Source organism: Crocodylus siamensis, chromosome 4 (genome assembly GCF_052110815.1).
Source record: "Crocodylus siamensis isolate JL-2025a chromosome 4, ASM5211081v1, whole genome shotgun sequence".
Lineage (NCBI taxonomy): Eukaryota > Metazoa > Chordata > Crocodylia > Crocodylidae > Crocodylus > Crocodylus siamensis.
In genome coordinates this window covers 58872321-58888394 of record NC_143398.1, presented here as the reverse complement: position 1 = coordinate 58888394, position 16074 = coordinate 58872321, and the positions used below count along the sequence as shown (strand labels likewise).

General features: G+C 41.1%; 1 protein-coding gene across 3 annotated transcripts in view; it reads left to right on the top strand.

The window, feature by feature from the left end:
- Window positions 1-12322, top strand: part of SLC38A1 (solute carrier family 38 member 1) — a 51760-nt gene extending 39438 nt beyond the window's left edge. For 2 of the 3 annotated variants that reach the window (XM_090042395.1, XM_090042396.1), the window contains exons 13-16: window positions 2920-3038; window positions 3775-3916; window positions 4823-4920; window positions 6332-12322. In XM_090042395.1, the coding sequence (XP_089898521.1) occupies window positions 2920-3038; window positions 3775-3916; window positions 4823-4920; window positions 6332-6433 (461 nt within the window). In that variant the 3' untranslated portion in view covers window positions 6434-12322. Of the gene's footprint in view, window positions 1-2919; window positions 3039-3774; window positions 3917-4019; window positions 4792-4822; window positions 4921-6331 lie in introns of those variants that run through there. The other variant, XM_090042398.1, reaches the window with a different exon arrangement.
- The last annotated feature ends 3752 nt before the right edge of the window (window positions 12323-16074 follow it).

Here is a 16074-nt window from a genome sequence, read left to right as displayed (position 1 = left end):
TTCGCCGATGACACCAAACTTTGGGGCAAAGCATCCATGCCAGAAGATAGGCGGGTGATCCAGGCTGACCTGGACAAGCTCAGCAAGTGGGCAGACGAGAACCTGATGGTGTTTAACACCGAAAAATGCAAGGTTCTCCACCTTGGGAGGAAAAACCTGCAGCACCCTTATAGGCTCGGCAGTGCTACGTTGGTTAGCACTACAGAAGAAAGAGACTTGGGGGTCATCATTGACCACAAGATGAACATGAGCCTGCAATGCGATGCTGCGGCTAGTAAAGCGACCAAAATGCTGGCGTGCATCCATAGATGCTTCTCGAGCAAATCCCGGGACGTCATTCTCCCCTTGTACTCGGCCTTGGTGAGGCCGGAGCTGGAGTACTGCGTCCAGTTTTGGGCTCCACAATTCAAAAAGGATGTGGAGAAGCTTGAGAGAGTCCAGAGAAGAGCCACGCGCATGATCAGAGGTCAGGAAAACAGATCTTATGATGACAGGCTGAGAGCCATGGGACTCTTTAGCCTGGAAAAGCGCAGGCTCAGGGGTGATCTGATGGCCACCTATAAGTTTATCAGGGGTGACCACCAGGATCTGGGGGAACATCTGTTCACCAGAGTGCCCCAAGGGATGACGAGGTCGAGCAGTCACAAACTCTTGCAAGACTGTTTCAGGCTGGACATAAGGAAGAATTTCTTTACTGTCCGAGCCCCCAAGGTCTGGAACAGTCTGCCAGCGGAGGTGGTTCAAGCACCTACATTGAACACCTTCAAGAGTAAATTGGATGCTTATCTTGCTGGGATCCTATGACCCCAGGTGACTTCCTGCCCTTTGGGCAGGGGGCTGGACTCGATGATCTCCCGAGGTCCCTTCCAGCCCTAATGTCTATGAAATCTATGAAATCTATTCCAGTGATTTCAACGGAGCTGAAGATCTCTCCCACTAGACTTGAGAAAGCAAATAAAGTCCAGGCCCTCACCTCTTGAAATTTCCTTGAAATTCTTCCCTCATGTAAGACAGGTTTGGAGACCACAGAAGAGACAGCTGTGTTCTTCTGATCCTACAGGTTCCAGAAATTTGTGATAAAGGGAAATGTAGTGCTTTTGCATCCTTAGTGCTCCTTTCCCCAGTTCAGACTTAGGTTCATAAATACTGATGGTGTGTGAGTGAAGTCCATCTGCACACTGAAATGCAGAAACAAGGCCTTAAAGGCAGCATAGATATAGTGGGGAAGGAAAGCAGTGTGATTGCCTTGAGCCATCATTTTCTCAGGGATCACCAAATAGCCAAAGACTTCGTTTTGGAGCATGGTCCCCCACTGACATGAGGAGCACAGGCCCAGGATTTTTCCTGACTGTGAAAAACTGTCTATGCTGCTGCTTTTCACAAATACAAATAGCATTTTATTTTGGCCTTTTCTTTTTTAAACCAGCACTGTGTGTCTATTTGCTCATGTACTCAAGTTTTCACAGTTATTCTATTTACACTGTAGAAAGACTGTTCCAGGAACTGGGTTTTTTCTAAAGGTCACCGTGGTTGCATTGCACAGCGCATCTGTGTATTCCTGTGGTGACCAGAATTTGCATTTCAGACTTTGCCTTTTGCTTTACTAACTACTAGACCTGGGGAGAGATGCAGAGGCATCAGCCTGGGCTCCTGCTGGGAGTACGAGCCTCATGTCACTTAAACTTGGGCATTAGTAGGAAATGTAACAGCCCCACTTAAAATTCCAACCTCTACCTGAAGGGAAATTCAGAAGGACTTTCATTCTTCTGACAGGGTTCACTTCCTCTCTGGATAGCGATAGGTGGTCCATGATAGGAAGGACTTTTCCCTGAAACTCAGAAATTTTTCTGGAGAGCAGATTTTGGTTTGTTCAGTTTTTATTTCAGGAATAGACCAGATTATGCCAAGCAAGAGCTCATTTTTAAGTTAAATCTCCTCAGAGCATTCCATGAAAACTCTTTACCCCAGATTATCCAGACTGTACCTTTAGGGGTACCATCAGGTGACATAAACCTTTATTTTCATAAACAAATTGTGCCCCTTTTGTAATATACTCATTATGCACTGTGGAGTTGCTTCCTTTGGTTATGGTTATAAGAAGTTATGAATGTGTGTAAACAAATTAACACATTCTCCAGTTCCTTCCTGTCTGCCAGAATACAAGTACACCAAGTCCTTAGCAGTTATCACAGGGGAAGGGAGACCTTTGTGGCATACCTTGTTGAAATGTTGTCAGAACACCATTGTGTGGGCATCATATTGACCCAGGTTAGCAGCATTTAGAATGGAACGTGGACTCCGGGAGGTGGCTGCAGAGGTGCAAGAGCTGCAAGTGATGTTGAGGTGGGGTGGCAGGTTCGTAAAAAAAGCAAGGGAGGGCAGCTAGATAGCAACGTCAGTGTGGCTGAAGAAATGTCATGCTGAAAGGAAAAAGGTTAACCTAAAAGAGGCTTTGTTCTTCTTCAGGAGTGGCTGTTCTGTTTTCTTTTAGCAGTTTATTTGCTGTTTGGACTTGTTTAGTTCAACCTTATAATTTAGTATAAATTCAGAAGTTGCAGTGCATGTGGTTATTTTTATATCATTTTAAACTGCCAGGAAAAAAAACCCAAATAGCAGTAGCCTCTTTTTTTGCCTTTCGTTTAAAAATATATATAAAAAACGTAGCGCTTACCTTACTGTGGCCTTTTCTACAATGGGATTTTGCATAAAGTTAGGTATATGTTTTCTTGAATTAGGATGCTTTCCTAAATTGAGGTAATGGGATCATTTCAGCATAGTGTAAAATGCTCCAGCCTGTTTCATTCCTTGCTCTCTTGTTTGTAGATAAATCATTTGTTGTTCACAAAAACTGTTAAGTGATGGTTTCTGTGAATTAATTGGCCGTTTACTTGACCACTTTTTCTATTGTGTTTCCTGTAGACGCTGTGGGGTCAAATCTGCTTCACAAGTACCAAAGTAAAGGTGATGTCCTCATCCTGACAGTGCGAGTGGCTGTAATTGTTGCAGTAATACTTACGGTTCCAGTGCTTTTCTTCACTGTAAGTAAAGGCTCCTTGCAGTTTGGAAATAGTTACATTCAGTAATAGGCACCCTTTCTCAAAAGCACAGCTGGATGTTGTGAGTTTCAGAGTCAGTGACATTCAGGCTACAAAGACTAGAACCTGTAGTCAGCTCTTCCAAAGACCCACTTGAACTTGACTTAAAGGAGAAGTTCTGCATGCATGAATTAATAAACTGCTATGGGATCAAAGTAAATTAATTATCACTTGGTATTAAGTCAGTCTTAAATGATAAAGGTCCTTCTCCATTCTTTCCCAGCCTTGCTTAATTACACTCATACAAATTACCTGAGTTTTTAACTCCAGCAGAACAGCAATAAATTTGAGCGGGGAGTATCTAAACAGCCAGTGGTCCTGCTCCCTCTTATAGTCCCCACTGCTGGAAGAGCTTGGGCCTGAGGGCTGCCTTGTTCAATAGCCTGTCAGAATATCGCTAGTTAATTCTGAAACGTAAACAGACAGCAGTAACATAGCCCACTGCTGCAAATAAATATTATTTTGGGGGAAAAATACCAACAGACACAAGCACTCTAATCCTGTTTTCAGATATCAAGTGAAATGTAAAGGTTATTCCAAAAGATCCTATATTTGAATGCTCCAGAATTACTGAAGTCCACACAAATTTCATTGTCATGGTCAGCATCAGCAAGAATTAGTTTGAGAAGTGCTTGAGTGGTATATCCTGCTTCTGACAGAACTCATTCTTTTTCTGCAGGTGCGTTCTTCTTTATTTGAGCTGGCTAAAAAAACCAAGATTGAATTACACCATCATGTGCTAGTTACTCTTGTCCTGTTGGTTATTATTAATATGCTAGTAATTTTTATTCCAAACATGAAGGACATATTTGGAGTTGTAGGTACAGTATTCTAATTTTATACTATTTATATTTATAGTTGCTTCTTATTACATTCTTGTCTGACCATTAAGCAATCCCTGGGGGGCTTTCTTCCCATTTAAAGGTGGCCAATAAAGTCTCCTATGGCATAGGAAAGAGTCTACAGGAAGAAGCCTTCTTAGAGTCAGTGTTTCATTAAAGGGGTGTGAAGCCTCTACATTAAATCTGTTCCTTGAAAAATGTGCTTTGGGTCTGGCCTTTGTGTAGTCTTTGTACTGAGTGTTTTGATTAGGGGTGTGATTCTTAACTGCAGGTCAGGTCAGGTTCACTTGTACCAAAACTTACAGTAGACCTGTAAGCACTGCCTGCAACTGTTAATGCCAAATGCTGGGTGGCAGTTAAATACCTGGCAACCTCTAAGGTGCCAACAGCTTTGTGCAAATGAGCACATTGGAGAGGGGGTACTAGTCTTACCCCGGTGAAGGAAATGCTGCCAAAAGGTTGTAAAACAAGTCCACTCCATGATGGGGTGGACTGGGCTCTTTAATCCTGCTCAGCAGCCACTCTAGCAGTGGACCCCCGATAGATGGGCAAATGAATGATCTCCTTTGCTATGGCAGCTCCTGCAGCCAAGCTGGTTCCAAACATACTGGCACCTGCCTTTCCTTTAGATTAACAAAGCAAGACAAGAGGGGAACCCTGGTATGTGGGTAGTTCAGTCTTTTCATATACACTACCCAGGTTTTTGCATCTCGGAGAGGTCACTCCAATTTAGCTTTATCTTTCAAGCAAGGATTACATTCAGCAAGCTGATGTCTCACCTGATGCAATTCTGTTGTCTCAAACAACAGACAGATGCCTGCTAATAAATGTTGCTACTGAGAAGAAATTCCACAATGACAAAACTAATTTATTTGCATGTTTCAGGGGTAACTTCTGCCAATATGCTGATTTTCATTCTTCCTTCGTCATTGTATTTAAAAATCACACAACAGGACAGAGCAAATCAGAGTCAAAGGATTTGGGTATGTTTTATTATAGATCATTAAAATTTACCAGAATGAGAACAGATCTAATGTGGCTGTCTGAGCATGCATGTCCACCTATTTCAGATACCTTCCTCCGCTCTCATTTTCTCCAATTATTTGCCACATGCTCTCATGGTTCGTTTTGCCTAAATTAAATTATAATCCTCCTTAAACATAGGGTGACCATATTTTTAAGGAAATCCCCCTCGCCCTTCCCTCAGCTGATCCCCACCCCACCCAGGAGAAGTGGGGCCCAGCCCACCCCCAACCTCTGGCTGCTTAGGAGGAGCTGGGCCAAGCAGCACAGACTGGGTGGCACTATCTCAGTCTTCTGTTTCCATTTTCACCAACCGCCCAGGATGGCCTACAAAATGCAGGACTGTCCCAGCCAAAGTAGGATGTAAGGTCACTCTACTTATACAAAATCATGTATCCTTATGTGTTTGTAGAGTGCCTAGTATAAAGGAGCCTTGATCTGCTTGGAGCTATTATAAAACAAATAACAATAAAACCTAGCAAGGTTCTGAGTCCTGTGAAGTCAGGGAGGGAGAGACTGCTACCTTAGCCTTCTATGCATTTCCCATTGCAACACATTGCCTGAAAGAATCTGAAGTGCATTACATTTACTGCATTTCACATTCATCATGTTTTGCTTGCCACCCCTACATAAGGAGGCCACTGTAATTCTAGCTTCTCAGCTATGTACAAGCATGTGGAACTGTGACAAAGTGATCTCAGCAGAGTATTGCATCTTTTCACTGGACTTCTAAAGGGAAGATCCTGCTAATGTCCTAGAATTTACTTCAGTGCCCATGGGAGTCTATTTACTCTCTGGGAGTTGCTGAGAGTACTTTTGGTACTTGTGAATCATGCCTTCTGTTAACATACTTTTGGTTTCATTCATATGACAATGGCAGAGGCCTAATCTGGAACAATTTTATTCAATTTCTTTGTTTCAGCCAGGTTTGCAATAGCTTCCAGGCATGTAGTTATGTCTTGGTTTCACATGTGCCTCTATTCTCTACCTCCGTAAACCAACAAGTACTAAAGTGCAATAGAAATTGACCCTGATGAGATGAGAATGCTTTCCTTTGGTCTTCAGTGAGTCCTTTGGTTAGTTAAGGAACAGAGCTTGTGGGCCCCAGGAAAGATCGATTCAGTACTTTTCAGACCAAGTCAGTGAGACGCAACACTTGCAGCAGGAATTGTGAACTGAGGGCAGAGGAATGTTTCCTTTTCCGGGCTCAATAAGTAATTATATTAGTGACATTAATAAATTCAGGTATCTTTTGTTTTTGCACTACCCAAAAGAGCGTCTTCGTTTTAATTTGTACTTTTGAAATATCAACTTGAGAATTTGCTTAACAAAGTTGCCGTAGTTAAAAGACTTGTTCTTTTTTTATTTCAGGCTTTTTTGTTCTTGGCATTGGGATTAGTATTTTCCCTTGTTAGCATTCCTTTGGTCATCTATGACTGGGTACACACAGGAGACAAGGCTGAAGGCCATTAAAGTCAACCTCATACTGAAAATACAGTCCCATTTGCTACTCACCAAAATCCCTATCAACCTGGTTGCTGTCTTTTTCGTTTTTTGTGAGTTTACGCAGATCGAATCCAAATAATGAAATACTGGTATGGAAAATATATATATGGATGTATCTTCTTGCAGAAAATTGACTTGTTGTCCTAACAGAATATCAGTTTGTCTCATACCATTGAATTCTCAGATGCTTACATTCGTGCGGATTTTCCGTAAGACTTCATAGGCATTGTCCATTTGGTACTGATCATAATGAACGTATGTTTACTCTTCTGGCCATGAACTGTATTTTTCCATTATTAATCTTGTATTAGTTAAAATAATAATATTTACTCCTTTGAAACAAGCAATATTTGTTTACAATCCAAGCTCTGGAATAATTACCCCTCATGATGTCGGATCATACCTCCTCCCTCTCACCAAAACTGTGTTCTTAAACTCTGCATTTTAGATCTGATTTATTTTCATTATTAGTTTGTAAACCTTTTTACCTTAGGAGGTGTAGCATTCCAGAGTGCTTGAATGAAAAGCACGATGAAAGCATTGATTGGTGTTGGATAATAGTAGGTCCTAAACACAGTACTACTCTTTGTAAGATTCCCCTGGAGCATCAGCACAAGATTTTTTTGTTTTCTTCTTGTCGTTATTCCTGTTGTTGTTTTAGTAGGGAGGATTCAACACCAGCTGTCCACTCCATATCGCTTACCTACTGTTCCTTTTGAAACTAAGCAAGAAAGATACTTGGCATATACCAATGAATATTTGAAACTAAGAACAGATCAAGCTAATTTCTTTATGGAAAGAGTCAAAAATACTAATTTTCCTCAATAGAAACCAATATTTACTACTACTAAAAAGAGCATCTGCTCTTTTAAAGAAAAAATAGCTAATTCCAATTACATTAAAAGCCTTAATCATAAATAATAGCTTTTTCTTAGTTTTGAGTATAGCTAAAGCTGACAGTGTAAAGACTGACACCCCTACTAATGCCAGTTTTCCTTTCATTGAAATCAGTAGTTTTACTTCAGTGAGAGCAGGCTTTGACCCTTATACACTCCTGGATTTTTAATGAGGATCAGAATCTTTGATGTTTCCTTAAACAAACATAACATGTTTTATATATGTAAAAAGCCTGTTTTATATTTTTTATCCATTAATTCTCCATAAAAATTAAGAAAATAGCTATTAGTGTTATTTGCAGAACCCCTGAATTGTACTTGTCCACAAAACTAACGTTTACACTGCCATATTGTTGGTTTAGAAAACAGCTGCTGAGGAATCAAATGATATGCAGGTACTCTTTATCATCACATGCAGAATCACTGCTAATAATAGGGTACTACCAGAGACACAGACTGGTTTATGCTGAATTGTGTGAATCAAAGGGAGTCTGCTGCCTAGCTCTCAAAAGTCCATGCCAGCTTCTTAGTGATGGCACTAGTGGCTCACAGGAGTCCTGAACTAGGATATTCAAGAGCTGACCTCTTAGTAAGCTATGTCTGCTGGCTTGTGATAACTCTCATTTTCAGTCGTTGTTTCATTTTACACTCTTACTGTAAATAAGGAGGAAAAATGGTCATTAGCAATTTATGGGTATCGTGTCATTCATTTTTCTTTTTAATGTAAGAACCTGACATTTCAAGATTCTGGGCTTCGTGTGAGCTGCTGATTTGCCTCCAACTCCCATTGCCTTGTCATGTATCACTTGAAGTCATTAAGAGCTGAGATCTTACAGCAGCTCACAGGAGGTTCTCAGGACCTTGAAGATTGATCTCTGGAAAACTAACTTTGACCTTTGAAAATATCATAGGTTACTGTGTTATCTCACAGAAATTCTGGGGCTGCTTCTGCCCATTTCCTCTTCCTTTCCTCTTGTCTTTCTGCAAGTAATGAATAATAAGCATTTTAGCCTGTTGAGTTGATTGGGACTGTGACAAAAGAGACAGTAGTGATTTTCAAAGGCTCACATGAGGGTTAGGAGCTCACCTGAGAGCCACTGTAACTAAATGGAAACAAACAGTCCTTTGTACCTTTTTGAAAATTTCTCCTGTTACTCTTTCCTTTTCCCTGACTCGGTTTATTTGCATACTGCAGTCTTATTAGGTAAGATAAAAATAAGAATCAGTAAGACAGAAGGAAATTCCCCTAGGCACAGGACCATCAGGGCCTATCCACCACTTGCATACTGATATTAGGATCCCAAAATAGGCTTGCACATGACTCAGTCCTTAAATAGGCCTTTGTGCTGGTCTTTTGTACAGGGATGAATATCACTAATGTTTACTGATATCATATATATAGATATTTATGAAAGGGAGTCATAAATAGTTTATTGATGTCTGTGATAAGAAAAATGTGAAGTAATAAGCTTTTTATTTTCTCATCAGGCTTTTACAGTGGGGTCTGCATTCTGTAAAGAATGTATCTGTTGACATCAGTGATGGATGACATTATTCATATGAAGTAATCTGTAAAATGTACTGTTATTATTTAGTTTGTTTGGAATAGTGAACTTGAAGCCATCAAATGTACAAGCCTCTCATTTAGCTAGGATTTTAAGAGCACAGTACAATGCTATATACAAGTTTCTCTGTTGTTAAATCAGTAGGATCAAAAATACCATATCTACTTAGCTGGTGGCAGCATGCTGTCCTTTTAGAGAGTTTGTCACTATTGTGATCACTGCAGATTTTATAGATTGGGTGTAAAACTACTTCTCGTAACTATAACAGAATATTTTACATTGATAATTTTCTTAAGAACAACAATTTGGTAATGAGAGGCAGGCAGAAAATAGTTGTGAGAACAGATTCCTTGTCATACCAAAGGACCCCATCCTGAACTGAAGTTGTACCAAATTGCATCAGCTGAGAATCAGACTCATAGTCTTTTTCTGCTTTTGGTGTGGATAAGCACTTCATTGACAATGAGAGAAGTGAAAAGGAAGCTACCCCCTGTCCTGTCCTGCCCTGTAACGAACAGAATAGATAACATACTGCAGCAAATTGCCATCGTGGGTCTAGTTTCTTGGAAGTAATAATGTCCTTGGAGGAAGTTCACCTTTGTGCACAGAGCCTGGCAGGAGATCAGTGCATCAGTGAAGCTGTCTCTTCACTCATCAGTGCACATGCAGCAGTGCATTCACGCTGGTCTTACGCAGGAAGGAAAAGTCTCACCCACTGACGTCTGCTCCAGAAGGTTGGTTTTCTGAGCTTAGTAAGAATATATAGATTGTGTTTCCTTCTGACAGGCCACACATGATTGTAGCTTTGTTAATGTGTGTGGGAATGGTAAGGGTTCCACTTCTGCATCTGCCTCATTTGGTACATAAGCACCATACATACTTAGGGTGCTACACTAATAACTAGTAAAAGATCCACCCAAGAATAGAAGCTAGAGCTGGTGTGATTAAGGCACACTGATTTCCGTTGTGAACGGTATACAAGAAACGTGGCTGGCATCATGTCTGGGTGCCTTTGACACTCCAGCCCAAATGACCAGCTGCACATTTTCTGGGTCAGCTAGGAGCAGCCTTCAATGCAAGTTCAGTATAAGGCTCAACCTCAAACCTGTAGGGCTGTGATTGTCAACTATAGTTCCCTGGCACCCTGGGTGCTGTGAGATCCTTTGTAGGATGCCACACAATATTAGCACTGTTAGGTGTGCAGACTCCTACACATGATTCACAAGATAAACCCAGAGATTTCAAGTAGGATTCCACAGCATCAAACATTCTGACTTGTGGTCTTTCTGAGTTCTTCGTAACAGAATTGCTCAATTATTTTCTAATAGTCAGAAAAATGAGTGAAATATAGTTCTTGAAATGGGGTACCACTAAATTCAGCAGAGTTATGGAGTGGGGCCTGGAGTCTACAGAGGTTGAGAAGCACTGCTTTTGTGAGATGTCTTACCTGCTCTGCCACCCAACCCCTAGCCTCCCTTCAATCATTACAGCTGAGAGTTGGAACCTAGTAAGATTAAAAAGCATCTTGGCAAAAGAGAAAACTCAAAAAACTTCCCATTCAGAACTGTCCCAACCCCACTTCCAAAATCCCATCCCTGATGTGCACAGGACAGAGGCACAACAGAATGTATTTAATTTAATCAGCGATACCAAGAAATGGATTTATATCCTGTTACCAAGAGCTCAAACAAAAATATCCAAGAGCACTTGGCTTCAGGAAAACCTTTTCCCTACAATATGCACAAAGAATGTTTTATTTGTATCAAAATGTAAGGCTTTCCACTATAAACTATGAAAAAGAGGATTTAACAGAGTACAAGGCTGGAAAGGTTGGAACGTTCACATATTGTACACATGCCTGTTTATATTTCTAAAGAAGAATCTATGCAGTTATGTTTTATTGTAGGAAATGTCATTTTTGTTTGTATATATATTGTAAATAAATAGGATGCTGTATATTTTTGCAGTTGTTTATCCCCTCTGAAATAGAAGTGATCAATTAGTCTCTGCATATTAACAAAAATAAGTGTTTTTATCCAAATTGAAATACAGGTTTCCCTCGCTTTATGCGGGTTCTGTATGTGCAAATTCACTCTTATACGATGACCCTTTTATACCAAAAATTTGTTATATGTGAGGTAAATTCATTATATGATTGGTGTGGTGGAAACCCACTGCTCAGGGCAGCTGGTACGCATGCTGCTGCAGCTGCCCTGAGAGTGGTGTGATGTCATGTGCGTCCCCAGGGCAGGATGCTGCTCCCAGGGCAGCTGCAGCTGCAGCTGCAGCTGGGCATAAAGTGCAGCACACAGCAGCAGCTTTGGTTAGTACCAAAATTGTCTTGTAAAAGTGGTAGAAATGGGTCTGGGGTTCAGTACAGTTGAGGTCTTGGAATGTATCCCTATTTATTACATTTTAAAGTGGGTTCCCTTTATGTGAATTGGGGTTATGAGCCATTTTCCAGGAACACATGTACCACATAAAGTGAGGGAAACCTGTAGAAATATTAAAACTGCAGCTTCAGACTTGGCAAAATGTACATCTGTCCCTTTATCTTTTTAACATAGGTGTCTCAAGTACACGTACTATAGTGATATTATTCAATGTATCAAAAAATTGCCACAATTTTTCAGTATAGTCCAATGAGTTTGCTAGAATTAAATTCCAAAGCCTGTATTGTTTTTTTCTCAATAGCGGATTATCCAAACAGTGTTCACATTGGGTAAATTTACTCTACGTGCACAGGGCGCTCATGACACACATTCCTTTTTTAGGTCATTAGTGAGGATCAAGTGGAACGTAAGGGATAAGCCAGTCTCATGCTGGCCCTGTACAAAGTGGCAAATTTCACCCTTGGACATGGCATTCTTGAAAAACAGGAACTGTAGAAAAATATGATGAATATTGCATACAATGCTCTTACTGTAAACACTGGACTATGTATTATTCAGTATTTATTTAAAAATAGAGATTGAGAAGCGGGTCTAACAATAACTATTTATTTTCCAAGCTTACTATGTAGCCTTGGATAAAGACAAAACTTGAAGTAGCATTTGTTTTCAAACATGAGCACAAATTGGGAGGGAAATGTAAGTTGCGTTTACAGAGCTTTGCAAATTGCCACATGTTTACATCTTGCTTTCAGTGTTGTAGCCAACAAAACACAAACTGTAAAAGGCTTTTTTCAACAAGACTTGAACTGTAGCTTGTTTATATCATTCCATTTTCTAGAGTCCCAGTATATGTTCAGGTTCACCCAACTCCAATTCAAACGCTGCTGTTTGAGTGATGTACACCTGATCTGAATTAATTTTGAATGGATTATTCAAGTCCATTGTTGCTCCTGTTAATGTCACCATACTTTGTGCTGTTCATATTAAAAATATTCAAATAGATATGTTTCTCAGTTTTTGTGTATAAATAAAAATGGAATGAGTTCTATAATCTCTCATAAATATAGTTTTTCAACATTAAAAATATAATCTGAAGTAATGTGAATGTTATGTTAATTCTTTTGAAGAGAAAAACACATGTTTATTGCAATCTCTTAAACAGAATGAGTTTGAATCTCTTACTCCATGTGAGTTGCACATTCAAGCGCCCTTTTGAACCAGAAACTTGTGTTGTGTTGTGACTCAGTGATATTAGAGTCTCTGGAAGTGGATGGTCTAAGGAACCCACAAGTGTTGAAGAGCCTTTGGATGAACATTTCAAAACTGCTGAAGTTGCTTAGGAGCTCTGGAAAATGTTACATTTTTGGTCTTCAGGTGGCTGGGAACTAAATAATCAGCAAAGTGTTGGTGACTACAATCCTGCCTTTAGGCTAAACACTTCCTGCCTAAGAAACAACTGAATGATTAAGACAGCTTTTCAACTTTTTTTCAGAGCCTAAGCACCCCTCCATAACTTTTGATTTTGGCAGCACCTGGGTTGAGAATAACTTTTACTGTTTCTTCAGTGCTTTTCAGTTAGGATGCTGCTGCATGCTTCTGCCTGAATTAGGATTATCTAATAAACCTAAAGCTGCCAAGAGCAGAGGCATAAGTAACAAGTGTCATGTCCTGGGTAAAACTCCCCTGTAGTCTAGGGGGTAATGCTAGGGGAAAGGAGGATGGTTTTGTTTGCTCTAGGGTGTCCTTGTACAGCCTGTCTTCAGATGGGCAGTGCAAAGGGCTTCTGTGGTATAACCTGGCTTTTCCATCCAGGCAGTGCAAGGGGGCTGGAGTACGTGCTCTTACCACAGCCCTCCCTGGTCCAACTCTGCATGGTCTTCCTTGAAACAACAGGGCATGGGATAGTCCCACTTACCCAGCTCACCTCTGTTTCTGGGAGGAGTGTGTGGGGTCGCAGTGGTAAGGGCTGTGGGAAGCATATGTGCTCCAGCTACAGCTGCTTCCTGATCTGCCTCTGCAGGAGTTGCACAGGCAGTTCCACCTGCCCACAGTGGCACCTGCACTGTGGCACCCCTGTAAGGGTCATGTGGCACCCTGGTGCAGAACCACTGGACTAATAACTCAGTTGGGAAGAGGAAAAATAAAAAAAATAATCCTTCAACAGCCAGCTGCTTTCCCACACAAGAAAGAGGTAAAAGGACCAGGTGATCCTTGCAAGAGCACATTCTTGGCCAAACTCTGTCTTGCCCTTACATCTTCCCTGTTGAGAGTTGGCCACAGGGTCCCCATGGAGAAGGGCTCCTTGAAGATGGAGAAGATGCAAGCCCCTACCTGTAGCCCTCTACTACCTTGCCCCTTCTGTAGCTAAGTAGTCCCATTTCTACAGAGGGCTTTCTGCACCCTGAGAGGAATGAACAATCATCCCATGATAATAATAGCAAACACTATGTATTGGGAAATTGATAAAACCTAAAAGGAAGAAACTCTGCTTTTTCCTCCTTCATTTGTAGAGAAAAGGGAGGCAGGTTTTTCTCAGGCTGCAGAGCAGGGGGGTGCTCTGTGCCACAACAGAGTAGTGTTAGCTCTGCTTGTAAAGAGCTGTTGGAGGATTAGGGCAGAAAGACTGATTCACATCCCTGTCTCCAAACCCCTACAATCATAGCTTCCTGAGGAACAGGACATAAACTCCTTGTCACACTGCAACCTGTTGTCCTTTCCCAACCCAAGGCAGTGCAGCATCACCAGTTGTGCTACATTCAGGGCCTTTTGCAGTACAGGTTTCCCTCGCTTTATGTGGGTTCTGCATGTGCGAATTTGCTGTTATGCGATCACCCATTTTATACCAAAATGTTGTTTTATGCAAGGTAAATTCACTTGTGTTTGGTGTGGTGAAAGCCTACAGTCAGCTGCTTTGTGCGGTGCCTTGTGGGAATGATGTGCACCAAAATATAGTCTCCTGTATGGATCTCCTACTCACTTCTTGTCTGCAACATTTCTGTAGTTGCCATCTCCATTAAGGCTTTTAAGCATTCTGCTAGCTTATCTCCTACCCCTTTCCCTGATCTATCAATGAAGCCTTCACTACTCGCTTCACACCAACTAAACATTCACCATCATCCTGTGCTTGTGTGTACTGTCTGCTGTTGGTGAGTACCAAAATTGTCTTATAAAAGTGGTAGAAATAGGTCTGGGGGTCAGTACAGTCGAGGTCTTGAAACGTATCCCTATTTGTTACTTGTAAAATGGTTCCCTTTATGTGAATTCAAGTTATGCTCCATTTTCCAGGAATGCATGTACAGCATAAAGCGAGGGAAACCTGTATCCTGGAATTCAAGATTTGAGCTAAGGACCCCTGGAGGGGCCGTCTCATTCCAGTAACCTTATATTTTTCAAGACTTACATTGGCAATTGGAAATTTTCCTTCAGTCTGGCATCTACTGCAAGCTAAGTTTATACATCTCAAGCACCATTAATGTTGTTTCAGCTTGCACTTAGGCAAAATAAAGCCTAGTAAAGCTGCTTGTATAAATTTGTAAATGCCATGGCTTTAGCTAGGACCAGCAGTCTTCTGTTGGCTTAATGTTCCTTGGCTTTGCTGAAGCATTTGCTAGTCAAAGTTTATTGCCTGGCAAATATGAGGTTGCTGGAATTCTTGGGAAAAGGTGTTACTTGGTTTGGATTTACATAATATAGAAAGTAAATTGGGAGGGCGGGAGTGACATCTACTGAGCAAATTGAATTTTATTAGAAAATGTTCAGAATCATAAAACAGAAATGTCAAAGCTGTAAGGGAAATACAGAGTGCCCAAGTGAGGGACTAACTCAAGTGATGGGGGTGAGCATAACTAGGTTACAGAAAATACAATATTAGCCAACGAAGCCAGGGGTGGGGAAAGAGGAGGGAGTGGGGTCGCAATGCTGAGAGAGAAAAAGAATAGGTACACACAAACCCATACAGCAATGGTGGAGGCGGTAGGTTAAACAAAGAGGATTGAATGTTATTAGTAGATGTTAAGAGTCATGAACCAAAAAGATGACAAAGCCAGTAGGAAAATACAGAATGCCTGAGTGAGGGACCAATCTAAAAGGCATGGGGGAGGAATGCAACTAGGTTACAGAAAATACAATGTTAGCCAACTACTCTGAGAGTCCAATTAATATTTAATCAGCAAAGCAATGCAGCCTTACAGTCCTGATATTCGGTCCTCACTGATCATAGAGTCCACCTCCAGGTTGCAATACTGGTTTTCAATAATAAGTATGCTGTTGGCCTGGTTACTGGCTACCAAAAAAAAAACCAACCCTTCCCCAATGGTGGCTAGTTTCTCTCCATTGGAAAAATAAAAAACTGCTCAGATACAAAGAAGGCAGTGCATTCAGAGCTTGTATAGCCTCAAGAACCTCCTTGTTCCCCTCTCGTCTCTGCACAACCCCTCTAAGGAAAGTTAATTTTGTCTGTCTTTCCAACTCTTGCACCTCATTCTTGTTGTGTTTTGAAGGCTGTATTCATTTAAAGGTCTCAGTCCGCTGCTTATGTGAATGCTAACACACACCTGGTCATACCTCTGACAAAACTAGATCAGCACCTGATCAGGTAGGCAGACAAACCTTAGTGGATTTTCTGTTTATATGATCTCTTTCCTCCCTCAACACAATCAGGGACCAGTGCTCAACTAACAGATCTTTTAAAAATATGCTGAATCCTCCCATTTTGCCAGCACAGCCTGCTCAATACACTCACATAACCTTTAGAA